At 37.6% G+C, this 20,037-nt stretch overlaps 2 protein-coding genes across 4 annotated transcripts in view; one reads left to right on the forward strand and one right to left on the reverse strand.

The window, feature by feature from the left end:
* The first annotated feature begins 365 nt into the window (after positions 1–365).
* LOC139984200 (uncharacterized) lies at positions 366–7,324 on the forward strand. Its single transcript, XM_071997994.1, has 5 exons — positions 366–651; positions 2,022–2,094; positions 4,477–4,656; positions 5,231–5,258; positions 5,912–7,324. Exons 1-5 carry the CDS (start codon positions 549–551, stop codon positions 5,990–5,992), a joined length of 465 nt encoding a protein of 154 aa, XP_071854095.1. The 5' UTR covers positions 366–548; the 3' UTR covers positions 5,993–7,324.
* Positions 6,194–20,037, reverse strand: part of LOC139984183 (rho GTPase-activating protein 18-like) — an 87,886-nt gene continuing 74,042 nt past the window's right edge. For 2 of the 3 annotated variants that reach the window (XM_071997961.1, XM_071997963.1), the window contains 9 exons: positions 19,594–19,671; positions 18,110–18,269; positions 17,153–17,235; positions 15,794–16,003; positions 15,203–15,277; positions 14,661–14,714; positions 14,166–14,368; positions 13,384–13,466; positions 6,194–13,039 (listed from right to left, as the gene is read on the reverse strand). In XM_071997961.1, coding sequence (XP_071854062.1) covers positions 12,948–13,039; positions 13,384–13,466; positions 14,166–14,368; positions 14,661–14,714; positions 15,203–15,277; positions 15,794–16,003; positions 17,153–17,235; positions 18,110–18,269; positions 19,594–19,671 — 1,038 coding nt within the window. In that variant the 3' untranslated portion in view covers positions 6,194–12,947. The remainder of the gene's footprint in view (positions 13,040–13,383; positions 13,467–14,165; positions 14,369–14,660; positions 14,715–15,202; positions 15,278–15,793; positions 16,004–17,152; positions 17,236–18,109; positions 18,270–19,593; positions 19,672–20,037) is intronic. The other variant, XR_011798967.1, reaches the window with a different exon arrangement.

Below are 20,037 nucleotides of genomic sequence, written 5' to 3' on the forward strand. Positions count from 1 at the left end.
AGGAGGTTGCAAAATCACTTCAGAAAACCTAAATTTTAGTTTCAATGTGCGTAAATTGTCCTTATCATATGATTCTTCTACGCCTCCGTACGTCACAGTGACGAGAGGATACACGCTACCCCTACATTATTCTTACTGAGTGTCAGAATTCCAACTTAATTTCTTTGAAGTTCTTATTGTTTATCCTTTTATGTGCAAAATTTATTACACATTATTAAACTATAATTCATGGAAGTATAATTCTCTAAATTAAAAAAACAAAATTCTCAACTTGCTGTCAGTATTATATAGGCCGCCGTAGCAAAATAAGATTACGCAATAACTTGATCCTTGAACTACAGTCATATGACGAACAATATTACTACGATTAGATAACTTAGTATTTGTAAACAAGGTATAGACCTATATTAGTTCTAACTCCTTTCGTAGGTTAGTGAGAATTATTTGATCTTGTCGACGTGAAGAAGGTTTGCAAAGAAACAAAATAAGCGGAAAGCCAGAAGTTATATCAACTGGATAAATTTGTTCGTAACTCCCGCGTGTTAAAAATGAAGTTTCTTGTGTTCTTTGCTCTCATTGCGTGTGCCTGTGCACATCTGTGCCTGATAAGCCCTCCACAAAGAGGATCCATGATGGGTCTGAATAAAGCAGGTAAGTGCTAACCTTTTCGCTGTTTTATGTTGCAGGTGGCCTCAGTCTTTATTAGGAGACACATTGTTAGACAACAGGGATAGTTAAATACATTAGATGTAGAAATAAAGGTGTAATTGGCAAGTTTGCAATATCCATCACGATATCATGAAACCATGGAAGACTATGATAATAAACAGTGTTGTTGTAGTAGAATCTGCAACACTTGAGTTCAAAACTTAGTCCATAAGATCCAAGTCAAAATCAGAATCTTAGTTGAGTAACTGAATCAGGCAAAACAACAGACACTGTGATAACTTGAAATCAGTAAAGTTAAGCAAGTGTATTTGATAGGTAGGCTTAACAACACACAAGAATGTATAGAATATTTACACACCTGACGCTTGAGAGCTATACATGTCTCAGGTGTTAAGGGTAAATCAACATGAATGTTATGATAGCCAATGGTTAGTAAAGGTTCCAAATCCCCTGAGCAACTTGAGCATAATTATGTCATTGTCTGAACCACACTGTTATGAAAATTGTGTCATAGTGGCCAAAACCATGATTCTTAATAGCATTGTCAGACTAATATAATAATTTATATTAATATTCTTGTCAGACCATCCAGGGTGTGAAAAGTTAACTTTCTCAATGAGGGAAATTGCTAGTTGAGGGTGCCATGGTAGTGGAAGTTTGATTGCTTGGTGAAGTTTGAGCATGGGTGTCCATTTAAAGGCATTGAAGACTCGCCCCAAACTGCGTGCAGCCATCTGAAAAAGTTAACTTTCTGTTGCTTGCAAGTGACGTTTTGTTCGTGTTGTTACAAAATGCAGACAGTAATGAAACGTGATACCTTGTTAACTATCTTTACCTGAGATTTCCATCGCTGTATCGTTTATACACTGTGCTGTGGGTATTGACCTCAGCTGTATGTACTGACTGTACACTAGTGTCTAATTACCGACGGGAGCAAGCTGTGTGTGTGTATTTTCTGGGATCGATGGTGGTGTCTAACCCTTCTGTTACACCTCATTCGAAACTACGTCAGATTACCGGCATTAGACGTTTCTTTTTGCGCGAGTCTTCACACCCTTTAATGTGTACTTTACTGTACTTTCTAGCATATTTTGGGGCAATATGACCATTAAACTCTGCCAAACTGTCAAGGTCTAGAATATTTCACAAGGGTTTTGATCCTCATCATGTTCTTATTGAAAACACAGTTAGACATTAACTGTAATATAACATAAATGTACCCATGTAAAAGTGTATTTGCTGTTTTATAGTTTATTATGTATAGATTTACATTCCAATTAAACTTCTACTTTGTATATATTCTGTGGTTTGTGCGTTTCAACATTTTTGTATAATTTACTTTCTCGCACAAGGATCCGATGACTGCTTCCTTGTCAAGCCTGCATGTGGAGAGCGTCCAGCAAACAGCCATAGACTGCAACTGGAGTAAGTATAATGTTATAACGTAAGTTATGGTCTTGGTCTAGCCTTTCATGGTTGAACTGTGTGATAGGGCTATAGTTTAAACCCTAGATATTGGATTCACTATCTTTAATTAATGAAAAAAAAATAACCACTATTTATAAAAGACATACTGTAGGCTGCAACAACCTGAGCATTGTGCATTTATCAAGAGTCTAGTGGTTATTTGACATTGACTGGTTTTGGGCTCTTATGCCATCTTGGAACAAACTATTTTTTTAAATGATCAGAAGATCGGATCTCTTTCCTCCGCCTGAAATACTTTCACCCTTTATTTACATTCATAGAAAAGACATGTATACATACAGTTCTTGGTATTTTCAGAAAAGTTTTTTTTTTATCTAACTTGCTTTTCATCAGTTATGATCGAGGAAGCTAAAATTTTTTTTACTGCAGTTGCTGTATGGTTGATACAAATTGTTTGCTTGCAGTATCAAATCATCCTAACTAGTGTGTAACATTTCAGGGAAAAGTCAGTTAAAAACCTATTTCTGTAGGTTTATATGCAGTTAGAGAGAGTGTCGTGGTCAAGTGGTTAAGGCAGTGGATTTGTGATCTACAGTAACGTTTGCAGTTTGAGTCCTGACCCAATCATAGTTGTGTTGTGTCCTTGGGCAAGGCACTTTATCTCCCATTACCACTCTTCACCCAGGTATATAAATGGGGACTTGCGAGATAACTAGTAAATAATGGGTTGCGTGCGCCGGTGTGTGTCTGCACCGAATGGGAAGTTCCCCAGGGGAGACGTAGATGTGGTGCACGGTAGTGCCCCAGGATGGGGTTGTTTGAATTGTGCAAACTTTGGGATGTGGGTGTGACAAGTTACCAATGACCAGGGGTTAAGTTATAAAGCCATGATGTGAAGGGGCCTTGGCCTCAGACAAGACTGTAAACTTCCAAACTTTAACTTTCAACAATAATGGGTCATGTGAGAGGGTAAATTAAGTGTTCAGTACATGTGACTTGGATGGTGTATTTACTGTAAGTCCCTGGATCTGTAAATATTGTGAGTCAATATTTTAATGAACTAATATTATCAGATTATATTACTTAAAATATGTCTGGAATATTATATCTCTTGCTGTGATGGTACACTTTGTTCGATAACAAGGTGAACTTTGTATCAAAAATATCTCCCAGAGATAAGCTACTTTAAATTTAAGCCAACAAAATTTGTGGTGAGGGGATCCGAAAGGTCAATAGTTAATAAGGAGATCCACAACTTGCAGAGTCATGTTATTTATAGGTAGCCTGTAACTTGCATGGTCATGTGATATTCATAATTAAATATCTACATATAACTGAATACCCTCATAATGGAATATTGCACATAATTAAATATCCCTCATCAAGGAATGCCCTACCTATTAAAGGCATTGAAGACTCGCCCTAAACCGCGTGCTGCCCTCTGAAAAAGTTGACCGTAGCTGCATGTATTAATTATACACTACTGTCTAATTACCAATTGTAGCAAGCTGTGTGTATTTTCTGGGAACGATGCTGGTGTCTAACACTTCTGTTACACCTCATTCGAAACTAGGTCAGATTACCGGCATCAGACGTTTCTTTGTGCAATTAGTCTTCAATGCCTTTTAACCAAATACCCTTCATATCTGAATATCCATCATAATAAAATATCCCTCATTTTGAATGTTTGGGCTTTATAAGTTCTGAATACTCTTCATTACCAAATAATAACCAGCCTCATACAGGGCACGGCATGTGTGAAAGTAGAAAGATCGTCGAAAAGAATGGTTCTTTGTAAAGGAGGAATGAAATGGAATCTCCCAAGATTGTTGGTTTACTCTGTAGCGTAACTTAAGTGTACTACTCGGAATTTACAGCACTGAAAGATGGCCGGGGCACCGCCAGCAAGATAAAAAGGGCATGACCCAGCAGTAGGCTGGGTGTATTTTTCAGGGGCATCTCATCAAACATCGAGGGCATGACGTCGGTGCCATCGGTCATGTCAAGCCCTGCTCGAATACTCCTCATCTTAGAATACCTCTTATTCTCAGAAACAGATCTCAGTAAGACATATATGCAACAGTCCAGTAAATAGTCCAGAAAATTTTGTGTCCCACAAATTTAATGTAACCATACATACACCTGCTACAAGTTTGTTGGACTCATGAAACAAATTACAGTATGCTTTAAGGCATCTCAAGGCTCCTTTAAAAATTGAGGATGTTTGTGGGGAGGTTAAAAAAAAAAGTCAAACAATAACAAAACTGAAGAAGTTGATGTTTTTAATTTTAAGGCAATATTTCATATCTTGCCCTTTAATTCTTTGTTTACTTTTAATTCTTTTTTTTAAATTTTTGCAATATTTTTGTTTCATTTCAGAGCAGGTGCCAACTTCACCGTAACTTTTCAGAAAAATTTGGACCACTGGTTGAAGAAGACGCCTGGACACTTCTTGGTCTCTTTGGTTGATGAGAAAGTAGAGACGAGGTTGGCAATGATACCAGATAAGGGTGAACCCAATCTGACTCTTTATTCCAAGAATGTTACCATGCCGTCTGCGTGAGTAGAACACATCTAATAACCAGGGGCTGGTTGGGGTGGGGATGGGGGTGGGGCCAAGGGGCACATGCATGGGCATAGAACCTGTGGGGACTGGGAAAGTGTCCCTCATTTTTTGAGCTGTGGGGAATGTAACACAAAATATTCCTCCCCACTTTTCAGGCCTCTGATGAAAAAAATAACCATCTTGAAAATCACGCCACATGTAAGAAGGAAATGTAATTCGGAATATTCAGTGCTGACAATCCATTCTGTTGACAAGGTGTGAGATAAATTTGTGGTTTGCCCCATCATATCAAAATCACATGTCCCACTGCCCCTCGATAATTGTTCCCCTCCAGATTGAAATCTCTTCTAGCACCCCTGCCGATAACCAGAATAGTGAGCCATTTATTGCCAGATATTGATGGGGGGGGGGGGGAGAAACTGGGCATGAATAGCACAAAAGATGCTGTTAAAACAGTCTGCCAGATATTAGTACCATGTGACATATCAAGGAATTCAAGTAACTTCACTAGGATATGAATATCCAGTGTTTTTTATTTACTTTCATATTTGTTCTTTTTTTTGGCAGGCCTCTGCACAAGCCTTTGACTTTACAGGTAAGGAATAGTTTCTTTGCATTCTGCTTAGGTTGGCTTTATCTACCAGAACTGTTTGAATTGTCGCTGCATTAGAATTTTAGAGGCCCAGTTCATCTTGTTTGGGCGGGCTTAAATGTAGAACACCCCGGACCCGAATTAAGCTGTCTTCCAGTCGTATAATAATATCTATGGGTCACATACTGTACAGTGTTAATACAAATGCTCATAGCTCAAGAACAGAATATCTGAAACTAACCCTTTACATAATGTAACACAGTAGGGATGCTATGGTGTAATGAAAATGACACCAGTGGCATGCACAAGGGTGGGGGGGGGTAGGGGGAGGTGGAGGGTGTACCCGACATCCATTGTCATTCTATGGAAAGAATTTGTTGGCATCCTGTCTGGGAAGGATTAGACCACTCCTCTGTGCACTGGATCCCTAAATCAGGTGAGGTGAGGGTGGGGATTTGAAATTCCCCCCCCCCACCACCTTTGAAATCCTGCGCTCGTCACTGAATGATACAAGGTGCGTTTGCTGTTTCGGTGTAGTCCATTATTGTAATTCTTCCTGCATGCATGTATGCATTCATGTTTTCCTGACATATATCTCACTTCTCTGTGACTGAATACAGTTTTAAGTTCTGAATGTTTGTTTCCTCCTTTTGCAGGTAATTTACGTCACCATGAACCACGATGCACCCCCGATGTTCTATCAGTGCAGTGATATTGAGTTGTACGCGAGCAAGTAGTCACTCCCACAAACCCCCCTCCAGCAACGAAGAATAACTTTACATCATGTTGAAATAATTTTTCTTTCTTATCAGTTTTAAATCTAAGTTTGGGAAAAAAAATATTAGAGGTACAGAGGGAATTGTTAAATTTATTTGTTTTTTGTCATTATTGTAACCAAACAATTAAAAGATATTTTGTCCAATTTTTCGGTATTTTGCTATTAGTTTTTCATTAGTTGTATTCTGCAAGGGCTGATGGCCTTAGTCAGATTGGACAGAAGGCATCTGTCAGGTTTCAAAACATGTTGAGTGTATAGATTATCTGAATGTTACCTTCATTATCGCTTCAATTGAACTGTTTTACATTTGTTTTCCAGTCCTGAGTTGTTGATTATGAACAATGTTGTACATACACTAGCTTGGAACTTTATTTGCTTTATTTTAAAGTTTAAGTAGTATTTTTTTGGTGGTTGTTAGATGTGGTTGGATGTTTACAATGTTATTTCATTCAGGGAGGGAAGGATGTTTTATCTCTACAAAAACTCTTAAAGTTTATACATTTGTATATTAAGGAAGCACAGGGTAAAGTTAGATATTAAATCAGGTACATGTTGTCATAGCAACTAACTTGTCTTTCCAACTGATTTATGTTTAGGTCATGCTAAGTAAGTTTTGATGCCATCACCATGCAGTGAATAGCATTGAGAATGCACAACCTCAATAATTCATTACCTGAATACTGTGATGTCATCAAAAGCCTTAATACTAACTTGCTTCATTTGTTAGGGAGGGGGGAGGGGGGGGGCGTGGACAAACAGGGAGGAGATGGGAGTGGGGTTACATGTATTGTCCCATGCACAAATGAGTAAATTTTCTCAGTTTGGATTTCGTCCGGTTTATTATGGAATCATATTCACAAAGTTAGGCGTATTATGCGATACTAAACGAGATGCAGGTAACAATAAGTTTGATTACCATTTTATAGAGTGTCTTGAAATGAAATTGTTGTAAGAACATATAACGTGGCCTTTAATTGTGATAGAATCTACATGGATGTAATAGGTAGATATAAATATAAGGTAATGTCACTTTTTGTAAAGTAATACTTAAGTTTGGTAAAAAAAAAATTAATTAACTTAAAAACACAAAGTTGTACCTTTGATTTCAAAATGCATAATATGCCCAAAAAAAAAAAAAAAAAATTGGGAATGTTGGGTTCTAAGCTCAATCAGTTTATAGGTATGAATATTTGAAATGTTATCAGAGTGAAAATGTAATTTTCTTAAATTTTATAATTCAGAGTTTTTATTTTATGGCCGGAAAGAATTAATAAACAAAGAAGTAATGGAACATTGACTTTTTTCATCTTATTTTTGAATTATCATCCAGTAGTTGTAGCTTCCAAATGTCCATGTAATTGATCTGTTCACCTTTGGCTTAAAACTGGTTAACCAAATCTAATTAGGTTTCCTCAAGGCACCTCCTGCGTCAGTTGTTTACATGTTTGTCTATTGACAGTCAACAATAATATGTAAACAGAGAACTCAATTAATTTTAGAAATCAGTCTGCAATTATCGTTTTATCTCGATGACATGATTATGATCTATCAAAGATAACAGACTGTAAACAAACATCGCAAACTTCATGGCTGGCGGTAGAAAAAATAACGGCAGAAAATGTTATTTGCAAACAAAATCGTGAGAAAATGACTCAAAATTATTGAGACTTGAAAAGCGGTTAAATCTGGCATGAAGGAATCCTTCTGTTTTCAGTCAGTCAGGGGGAGAGGAGGAGGGCAATTCTGGGACAAACAATACCTTAACTTCTTATTAATATCAAACAGCATTTTAACCAGGTAGTAAAATCACTTAACTGTTGGTAATTTGTGGGTAGCTTGCAAATGGTGGAAGATGCACGCACAAGGCATAATATATAGGCAATTATAATCTAAGCCACATAATTAAAATCAGCTAGTTATACCATCATGAATGAAACATACATGGTCAACAATAAAGACCTAACAACCCCCTCCCCCCCAATCTTGTGCCTGCATTATAATACTCATCGAATAGGTATGAATAAATCCCGAAAAAAAGCACCCTGGGTAGTTTGGGCCATTTGTTTTTCTATACTGTAGTTATGGCCAGCTTCAAGTATGAGCAGTATGAAAATCCTGTTTCCATCAGATAAACGTTAGGAACTGTCCATACTGTCAGTATAGGTGCTTTGAAGCATGCTATAAGAGGGCAGTATACAGTGGTAATAGCACTGGAAATTTTTACTAACTGGTTGTGGTAAAGAGATGCTGGGCTGTCAATGGTCATACTGTAACATAGCAGAATTATTATGTCTGCTGATTCTAGAAAACAAATTTTGAGATGAAAAAATAACACAACATTGAAGTCAATAGATTCCATTTGTTTCATCTTTTATATATGTGCATAAATAAACAATGCCATTTTACAATCTTACATACTTTCATACAGAAGAACTATTTCACAAGTACATTTACAGTTTTATGAGGGGAAAAATGACGTTAATGCCATAATTTTTTGAGTTGGAAAGTTAAGTAATTGTTTTTGTCTGTTTATGGAAGCAAAAAAAAAAAATACTAGCAGACAAAGAAAATATTTGAAAATAATTAAGTATAATAATAATTAAGTATAGATAATTACTATATGATACATCTGTAACTAGGGCAAAACCATAAACCCACAATACCACAAAGGCACAGTTCTCTTTGTATATGATACGTATTCTTTTACCTTCTCACCTCACCAAACCCCAATCAAAAATATAAGCTCATATTACATTGTATTCTTAGTTCTTAATTTAATTCTCAATTTTGTTTGGAACAGGCACTGCGGACGTGAGTCTGATATTAACTGAAAATTTTTTGGAAGTAATTTTATTCTTCTGTATCAAAGGAGGGTTGTAGATGCAATATACTCCCTCCCCCATCCCCCCCCCCCTGCTGAGAATAGGACCTGCTCACTTCAAGTTGCTGAAATGGCGATCGATTCATTTGCACACAATCATACTGAATCAATTTACACATCTCTATAAGGGTCTTTGCATAGAATACTGTCAACAGAGTGTAGTCATGCCATGGGTAGCCACACAATGAGAACGGAAAATGGATTTAAATCTGAGTTGAGCTATTCTTAAGTTGGTGAGAGCGTACTACGCATCTCACCCACCTCTATAGCCCCACATCTCTTCCTCCCACCCCCACCTCTCCATCACCCACCTCTCCCATCCCCCCACAATACATCACACTTATCAGCTCTAACACCCATAAAAGCATTCCATTTAGGAGTTGTAAGTTATAAGGGGAAACAGCTTCAGGAATTTCAAAATATAATACACATCTACAGTACATAATGACAAAAACATCATCAATAAGTTAATAATTGCAATTTGCAAAATATAAATGTATTCTGATAAAATAGAGACATCACTTAACAGACAAGGGCCCTAACAGAAACAATGGCAAATTCTTGTTTTAATATAATCTAAATTCTTCTTTGGACCCCTATTTTATATGTTATTTTAGTTTATGAATTGATATGGAACAACAATTGGCCAAAATAAAAATCTCCAATTTCTACTGTTTAGTATTTAAAAAAAATTTAAAAAAATTGTGGGTGAGATGTAAGGTTTTGAAAGCCCGACTACAAAATTACACTTTTCTGTTCAATCAGCACTTTAATATTAAATCATCCATCTTGTATTTTTATCATTTTGATTCAAAATATAATTTGAAATTGCATCATTCCTATATTGCTTGTAACATTTATACACTATTTACAAGTACCAAGCAATAAATGAGTTGTAGTAAAAAATAGAAAAACAAAAAATATCTAAAATCACTGATGAAGCTGATAATAGCATTGCATCAATATTGATGTGAGAAATATGCATTATCTGTTAAAAATGACAAAAATAAAATAAAATAGATTGCGTGCTGTAGCAACCTCTGTGCTGGATTAACATCCTCTGAAGCCCTAAGGCACCATATTCTTACCCCCTCCCTGCCCCCTCCTGTACCTTTCTTAACTTTCATAGTCACAGCCTGAAAATTGCAAGTAGGTACATCTTGCCAGGGAAGTGCTCACAGCACTCTTTTGGGGTCCCTTGACCTCGGAGAGCACCTAGGCAAATATCTACTAAATATGCCCATCGGAAAATTCAATACTGAAAAGCCTGATTTCTCCTGCATTTGCATAACTGGTTGGACCATACTTTAGTGACCTTTGGCCATTATCAAAGTAAATATATTGGTTGAAGCATTTGTCTATATATCTATCTGTAACTAAAGATGACCACCATGTTTGGTCAGAGTTTTGGTGTCAGGTCCTCTAAGTGTAAAACATTTGCCAATTCCATAGTTAACCAGATGACAGAAGCATATGTCAACCTAACTTTTGCATACTGACCATACCCTTAACTGTGAGAGGTACAGAGCTATAAAAATGCACGTTTTTCTAAACTTTGTTTTTTTTTCACAAAATTACTTTTTGCATATTTATGTAGAAATTATTTTATAATTTTTTTTTTAAATGTACGGAAATTCTCATCTTACCGGTCCCTTTCTGAGTAATTAAAACTCAAAAGAAAAGAAAATGAAGAAACAAAAAACACATCTCGCCCTGTGTTGGCTTTCAAAGAATCAGAATTTTTTCTCCAAATCTTTGTCATTATTGACTTTTTAAAACAACTCTGTAAAAATAAATTCTCACTAAGTTTACTAGAAAAATTACCCTTGCATCATATCAATATTCAGTTACATGACCGAACTTGAATTTTGTTCTTTCCAACATTTCGAGGACAAAAACAAATTCAGTTTTTAAATGTTTGATAATAAGTCACAACACCATCTTTCCCATGTTATAAAGTTTTAATATAAAGTTGCTTGTTTTTTTTAAACTAAAAGTTGCCCTTATTTGCCACCAGGGGGCATGCAAGGCAACAGAAAGGCAAGCTATGGTGAGCTGTTTTGGTTCAAAGTTAAAGTTGATATAACCCAAACAGAATTGTTGGAAGAAACTTTGGTAAACAATAAAACTTAACCCTATTCGTGACCAAAAAATGACCATAAATTATGTAAACACGAAAGGATTAGGCAAGTTATCCAGACTGTTTGATATTTCAAAATTGAACAAAGAACCAATAAAAAGGGTTTGGCAAGAAGATATCTTCATAAAAACCAGATTATAAACAAAATCAGTTACAAACGATTTTTAATTCCAAGTTTACATAATAATTTAAACCAGTAGTTAGAATAACTCCAGAAGTCCTCAAGGGCGGTTAAGGAGTTAAGAACAACTATAAACAAAACCACAGTCGTCATATATCATGCCAAATTTATCTCCCCACCCCTCCACAGCAGTAATCACTTGTATCTCCAAGTGGCCATGTTTACTATATGATAATAACCACCAGTAAACACTAGTACCTCTGAGTAAGCATGTATTCTTTAAACTTGTTGCCTGTGGTATAACTTCATATCTCTAAGTGAGTTAAGTACAGCACAATCAACCAGAAGTAATCACTTGTATCACCAAGTGAGCATGTTAACAATATGACAATCAACCAGCAGTATTCACTTGTATCATCAAGTGAGCATGTTTACTATATGATAATAACCACCAGTAACCACTGGTACCTATGAGTAAGCATGTTTACTATATGATAATCAACCAGCAGTAATCACTTGTATCTCCAAGTGAGCATGTTTACTATATGATAATAACCACCAGTCACCACTGGTACCTCTTAGTAAGCATGTTTATAATATGATAATCAACCAGTAGTAATCACTTGTATCTCCAAGTGAGCATGTTTACTATATAACAATCAACCAGCAGTAACCACTGGTACCTCTGAATAAGCATATTTTCTTTATACCACATTAGCCTGTGGTATAACAGAATATCTCTAAGTGATTTTAGTACAGCACAATCAGCCAGCAGTAATCACTTGTATCACCAAGTGAGCATGTTTTCTATATGATAATCAACCAGCAGTAATCACTTGTATCTCCAAGTGAGCATGTTTACTATATGATATTAACCACCAGTAATCACTGGTACCTCTGACTAAGCATGTTTACTATATGATAATCAACCAGCAGTAATCACTTGTATCTCCAAGTGAGGATAGTCACTACACTATACTCAACCAGCAGTAATCACTTTCACCTCAAAGTGAGCATAGTCACTAAACTGCAATCAACAAGCAGTATCCACTTGTATTTCCAAGTGAGTTTAGTCACTGTACAATACTCAACCAGCAGTAATCACTTTCACCTCAAAGTGAGCATAGTCACTAAACTGTAATCAACAAGCCATATCCACTTGTATTTCCAAGTGAGTTTAGTCACTGTACAATACTCAACCAGCAGTAATCACTTGCACCTCCAAGTTAGCATAGTCACTACACTGCAATCACAAAGCAGTATCCACTTGTATTTCCAAGTGAGTTTAGTCACTGTACTACACTCAACCAGCAGTAACCACTAGCACCTCCAAGTGAGCATAGTCACTACACTGCAACAGTATCCACTTGTATTTCCAAGTGAGTTTAGTCACTGTACTACACTCAACTAGCAGTAAGCACTTGCACCTCCAAGTGAGCATAGTCACTATACCTTAGTCAACCAGCAGTAAGCACTTGCACCTCCAAGTGAGGATAGTCACTTCACTAAACTTAACCAGTAGTAACCACTTGCACCTCAAAGTGAGCATAGTCACTACACAAATAATCAACCAGCAGTAAGCACTTGTGTACCACTAGTATGTACCCTAGTGATCCACATATAGCTTCATCACTCAAAACAAAGCAAAACCTGGAATGTATGATTATTTACAAACTGTCCGCTTGTAAAACCAGCGATGAACGACAACGTCATTACCCTTGACCTGTGTCTTAACACTATAAATTCAATCTTGAATGCACCAACCAAGATTGTCAGACGACTCGAGGTCTTATGATCCATTCTGCTGCAGGGTTGACCCTGACAAGAAGGAGCATATTAGTCTCTGGATCCAGGCATCTTGATCCTGGAATGGCAATGAAAACAAAAAAATAGATTATTAAATATTCATGAGGGATTATCCTCTCAAGTAGTACAGCAGGCTGGTCGTGTGTTTTCGATACTAAAAACTATGTAACCGCACTTTCACCTCTCACCCAAACTTCCTTCAACTAAAGTCATGACCAATATCCTGCTATGGAGAGTCATGAATGAGCTGGCCTTTCAACACCTGCTTATCTTTGAATGTCCACAGGGAATACAGACACGAATGTACTATTACTGTACTGTTAAGGGTAAGGACAACAAAGAGTAGCATGTCAAAGGGATTCTGTTTAGCTCACTGATGTAACAAAAGGATAACATACTTACCAATGTTGCCTCCGACTTCGTACAAATAAAACCTGACCGTCTTATTTGGCGGCACACCTGCTAGTGCATCAAAAGCAGAGTTTCTATGGAACCAAAAAGATTATTTTCTGTGAAAACATTCCATACTCATCGATAAGTGAAGGAAACGTCGAAGCAGCCATTGAAATTTAATGAAGATTTATTTTAGCCATAATCCGATATAAAGAAAGCAACTACAGCTCTTTGGCTGACTATGATTGAGGTACACTAATAAATAGCACAGAAACTTATGTAAAATATTGTATCACAAGTGCCTCGGCCATAAATTTCTCAATGCTAAAAGGGTGTGAAGACTCGCGCACAAAGACACGTCTCATGCCAGTAATCTGACCTAGTTTCGAATGAGGTGTAACAGAAGTGTTAGACACCACCATCGATCCCAGAAAATACACACACAGCTTGCTACCGTCGGTAATTAGACACTAGTGTACAGTCAATACATACAGCTACGGTCAATACCCACAACACAGTGTACATAGCAGTGATGGACATCTCAGGTCTTGATAAAAAATAACAAGGTATCACGTTTCATTACTGTCTGCATTTTGTAGCTACAAGAAGAAAACTTCACTTGCAAGCAATGGAAAGTTAACTTTTTCAAAGCATGGCACGCGGTTTGGGGCAAGTCTTCAACGCCTTTAAGTACTTTATGAATTGGCTCACTCACATATTGTACTGTTTCAATAACTATTGTAAACCTTCACCTCGCCCGGGCCTGAAAGAAAGATTTTGCAAGTACTTACTTGTCTAGTGTTTTGCTTCTCCGACTTCTCCGTACGCTCCGCCCGTGGGGTCTCCTCAGTATCGGGGTCGCGATCGGATTAAGATCCTGGGTGAATTTAGCGACGATATCGTCAGCTGTGGTATGCTCAGAGAGCTGTACTGTTGTGAAGACTTTCTCTTCATCTCCAGGTGTCTGTATTCTGATGATCCCCTCCAGCACATCCTGTTTGAGAGGGCAATAAATATTAAATAGAATGAACCATGGTGGGGAGGCAAGGGGAGGGAGGGGTGGGGAAGGAGGGGATGGCAGGAGGCTATGACTTGGAATTTCAGATGTGACAAAATTGCACAGAGAGGTTTATGAGGTATGTCATTGTTTGATTAATCGTAACCCTTGAAGTCTTCGAGAATGTCAAGGGTAGTAAAACAAGGTGTGGTTTTATGAGAAGATAGAGTGCTATAAATGTGAGGAGATATGTAAGAGTAAGCAGTATTGAAAATCTTATGTAACTTACCTCTAGCATGCTTCTTCTTTTTTCCTTCCCTTTCTTATTGAATATTGTCATGACCTGGAAAAAGGGGATAAGAGGAACAAATAAGTAGAAATTATGACAGATAAATTTATGAAAATAAAATATAATAAATTAAAACTGTTAGCAAACTGCTTATCCACTAGAGAGCCTGTGTAAGAGAATGTGTAAAAGTAAGTTGGCCTGACATTTCAATCCTAGCAGGATCTTCTTCAAAGGCTATATGACAAGTAACAGTAACAGAAGGGACAAAAACATGCACAGAATACAGACAAGTTAATGAGCATGGTGAACACAAAGAGATAGATGTAAGGGGATTAGTAGACAAGGGATGGAGAGAAGAAAGAAAGAAACCAACAGGGGAAGAGGAGAGGTAGGAGATAAACAGTGGATGGACAAAGAGAGGATTAAGGGAAGGGGGTAGGGAATAAACTGGAGAAGGACAAAGACAGGAAGGTGTGGAGAAAAAAGCAACCGTCTTCAGTCACAGTAATATCCATTTACGTAAAGGAATTTAAAGAACTCACCGATTTTGATTCTCTGTTTTTCTTGACATCCATGTCAACCATCTTCCTGACCTGCTCTAACATTCTGCTAGGAACCTTGACGACGAAGCAGAAGAAAAAGACGATGAGATGAGTTAAACAACTGTGTGGTTATATTTTCCACATTCGAAAAGTTGAAATTTATGAACACAGCTTTATGCACTGATTTTTGGTGGGTGTTGTTTAAATATAACAGGATTGGTTACTAAAACTGCTGGTAATCAAATTTATAGCTCAGTGACTTGTTGCACATCAGTAGATTCGACATTGCAAACTATCTAAGCGTAGTGCCACCATGAGTTGGCGCGAAGTGACAAGAAAATTTTGGCTGAAAATGCCTCCCAGGTCGCTGAAAATGGCACTTCCCAGGCCTTGTAAGTTGCATGTTAGCATTTTCTATTTTGATATTACTAGCAATATCATAAAAAGATTTAAAAAAAAAAAATATGCTCAAGGGGGGGCGGCTTCCCCCTTCTCCCCCCCTTGGCTATGCCCCTGGTGAGTGCTTGTAACCAACCACCTGCATCATACATACTGTAACATCTTCATACAACGTCAATGCATATCACTCACCACCCACAGTATGTTGTAATACTTCACAAGCATTCTGGTGATGTTCGACGTTCCTGCCGCAAAGGCCAACTCTGAAAAGTCGACCACTTTCTTTTGGGTGACGCTCTTGACGGAGAACAGGTTGGGCGCCATGATCATCGCCACGTTGTTCAACGACATCCGATTGTCTGCCTCGTGTTGCATAATTTTGTAGAGGAAACTCAAAAGCAACTGCAAGAGGAAGAAAGGACGAATGAATCATTTCCCTTCACTTTTATTTCCATCCTATCCCCCAACTCCCCTCCCCACAGCCAAAATGTTTCATCTGGCAACTGAAGATTACATCATTGCGGAGGGTGAGCTCAGTGGTTAACGCCGGTGCCTTTCAATCATAAGGTCCCCGGTTCGAGTCACTCCAAATTAATGTATGTCGTCCAGTTACAGAGTTGTTGACAATTCATAATCATGGACGTTAAATATGAATGTAAGAGACTGACTGCCCTCCCCACAGCTAAAAATGTTTCATCTGGCGACTGAAGATTACATCAAGTTTTGTTCTAATGAGTAAATCATTTAGCGAGTCGGGGAGCAAGCTTTTAGCCATGTCGCACCGTTGTTGTGGAACAAGTTACCATCAGAACTACGAAGCCTTACCTCTATCAGCACTTTCAAATCAGCGTTGAAGACGTTTTATTTCAAACAAACCTATGGTTAAGTGTATTCAATTGTAATTTTGTATTTGTTTTGTTGAGCGCATTGAACCCTGGGATATTGCGCTATATAAGCACCGGTGTAATAATAATAATAATTTAGTGTTCAAATTTTGTGTAGCAGTTTTTTGAGTGAGGGAAGAATGTGAATTTTGTCTCTTATGAAACACTACGGTTCCTGTGTACAAAGAAACTCTGAGCAGTCTTTGCAATGGCCATTGTAATCTGACCATTTTGCAGAGCATTTTTTGCGATGCGATACCAGATGAGCTATTATACAAATAATGAATGGTTATGAGTGCAATAGTGCAAATATTTCATGAGTTGAAAGATGGAATCTTCCATTCAACGAAGCGCAGCCAAGTTGAATGGAACAAATTACATCTTTCAACGAATGAAATATTTGCACTATTGCACGAATGGAAGCCATTCATTATTTGTTTTATACAACATATTATAAAGATGGGTAAAATGCACTCATGCAACAGATTGTTTTGAACAGACAGGTTTCTCTGCTCTCTTACCATTGAAAAAAGTGCTGCCAAAAATGTATAACCCATGATTCTATTTCATAGAGTGGAATAGAGCGGATTTTGCATGCAATCAACGAGCAATTGACCAATCAAATGACCAGAATACAATTAGGTGTTGTATAATCCCTGTTAATTACCTTGAGAGTAGCACGGTAAACATCAGGTAAGACCAGGATGAGGAGATTAAGGCATTGTAGCTGTTTCTTTCTGTCATTGATTTCTGTATTGGGAAAAACAAAGAATTCAACCAGAAATTAAAACAGAGATCACAAAGACATTTTTTTTCACTTTCGACTATAAACTTGCAAATTCCAGTCGGTATCAGCTATTAAAAATCAAGAGAAGAAAAGCAGAAGAAATGATTAAGGTTGACACACAAATTAAAATCAGTTTTGTCAGTGTTACTGTAAATAGAATGTGTAAAAGTAAGTGGGCCTGGCATTTCAATCCTAGCAGGATCTTCTTGTGAGGGTGTTGTAGTCAAGTGGTTAAGGCAGTGGACTTGTGATCTAAGGATTACAGGTTCAAGCCCTGGCCAGATCATTACGCTGTGTCCTTGGGCAAGGCGCTTTATCTCGATTGCCTCTCTTCACCCAGGTGTATAAATGGGGACTTGCGAGGTAACTTGTAAATATAGTTGTGTGCGCCGGTTTGTGGCTGCACCCTGAACAAGACTGTAAACCTAAAATTATTAAATAATTAATTATTCTTCAGAGGCTGAACCAACAGGTTTCTCCCCCTTTGTTCCCCCTGTTGGTTTCTTTCTTTCTTCTCTCCATCCCATCTACTAATCCTCTTACATCTCTCTCCTTTGTGTTCACCCTGCTCATTAACCTGTCTGTATTCTGTGTGTGTATTTGTCCCTTCTGTTACTGTAACTTGTCATTCAGCCTCTGAAGAAGATCCTGCTAGGATCGAAACGTCAGGCCCTCTTACCTTTTACACATTCTCTTACACAGGCTCTTTAGTGGATAATCAGTTACTAACAGTTTTGTTTTATTTTGATTAACTGTAATAGAACGCATAATGGGACTTAAAATAGTAATCGTGGAAATATAGTCTTGAATCGATTAAGAGGACCGAAGCCAACTCACGTTCGACGGACGAAAATGCATTGACGTATTCAAGAGTGAGAGGTGGTGACGGTAGTTCCCTGAGAAAGAGTTTGAGCAGACCGACTGCGTCGTTGACCCTCAGGTTTTGGAATTTAAAAGTGCCGTTGTAGAATTGTTTCTCTACTTCTCCTTGTAACTCCTGCAAAAGAGGGAGAAAGAACTAGTTAAGGAAAGAAATAGTGAAAAGAGAGCTATATACTCGGGTAAAATTCTCAAACCTAAAGTATAGTTTCACAAGAAGGCGAAACATATTGTGCATGGCCTCTCATCTTACGATGACTTAGATACAGTTGTCTGAGAGCCAACTCATTCTTATCAGCTGGAAAAGTATAGTATCACATGATCAAGAGATATTGATCCAGTGACCTCTGTTGACCTTTGCTATGCAGAATTAATTTATGCAAATAATATCAATCCCACAAAACTCTATCACATTTCACAGAAAAAAACACTCAGAACATTACATTTGAAGAATGTCGACAGAAGTTGCCAGTCAGGATAATTACGATAACTCGGCAGGCTTTAGCTATATTTGCTTAATATGAAACAATATTCGCTTAATAAGAAACAAACTCGAAAGCTAACTAGAAAGCAAGACATAAGCAGAAGGAAAAACATGAGGAAGGATACAAAGTACGAAAACATTCTCTAACATCGGCAAAACAACCGATGATTCAACAAAAAACACAAAAATGAAATTTGAAGTATATTTACACCAGATCTTACAACAACAACAAAAAACAAGTCAAAATCATCACAATGACAGATCATTATCTACCTAGTTTGTTGACGAAAATTACTGTATCACTTCCTGTTCCTTGAGAATCAGTCTTGATAATCCCACTAACAATAGGTTGAGAAGAGAGCAGAGCAATTTATGGCTAGAACGCTTCAACGGAGACCTCTGGATTGTCCACGGAAGGTTATCGAACTCAGCCGCAACCCATAAATGGAAGAATGACTCTTCGCCTGCCTGGGGTCATGACATCATTGTATCAAAATGTATAACTATTCATACTTGTCTAATCTCCTTATTTTACTCATCAATTTTCTTCACCCTGATGCAAAGTTTGTTTAGTTTTTGGAAATATAATTAAAATCTTTGCAATTTAACCGGTGCTGTGGCCGAGTGGATAAAGGCGGTGGCATTTGAAGCAATGAGGCTAAGCAATCGAGAGTTTTGGGGTTTCGATCCCCGGCCGGGTCATAGTAAGGTGGGTTTTTCATCCAAGAGTCCAAGAGTTTTCTCATCTGAAACGACTTTCTAAATTGGAAAGATTCCAAATTTGAGTTAAAATGTTGAATTGGAAGCCAAGCCGACGGGAAAGTTGTATTCCACATGCCCTTGCGGGCTTCTCCCCACATTCGTGGTCGCTTAAGCGTCGTAAAAATAACTACCTGATTATTAATTTCTCATTAGTTCAGAAATTGTCTCAGAGCTAATTTCTTTGGGGGTGACTTACTTTTATTCTTGTTGTTGAACCTGGAACCCTAAGGACACCTTCCTCTTTCAGGCCATTTTCTTCAATATATCCTATTAACTGAAAAATTCATAAAAAATATAAAGAGAAATGTTACCAAATGGTTTCTAACGCAAATGTAACTAAAAAAAAGCTATCATACATCATGACATTTTCTGTAGGAAGGTACAAGTACAGAAAACTGAACTCTAGTACAGGAGCTACAGTAGCTAAAACATGATAAAGCAGGGTCACAATCACCATTTCTTGTACGGAGGGGGGGGGGCTATATATTACGAGAAGGGGGTCTTAAGAGAGGGGTGGCCCTGGAGGGTGCTTGGATGCGAAATTTCAACGTTGTAGGTTGTAAAGCACATATATGTTATATGTTTATGTAACGTATGTTACAAATTTGTTTTCTCTTTTGAACTGCACATCTATGTAGTT

Source organism: Apostichopus japonicus, chromosome 17 (assembly GCF_037975245.1).
Source record: "Apostichopus japonicus isolate 1M-3 chromosome 17, ASM3797524v1, whole genome shotgun sequence".
Taxonomy (NCBI): Eukaryota; Metazoa; Echinodermata; class Holothuroidea; order Aspidochirotida; family Stichopodidae; genus Apostichopus; species Apostichopus japonicus.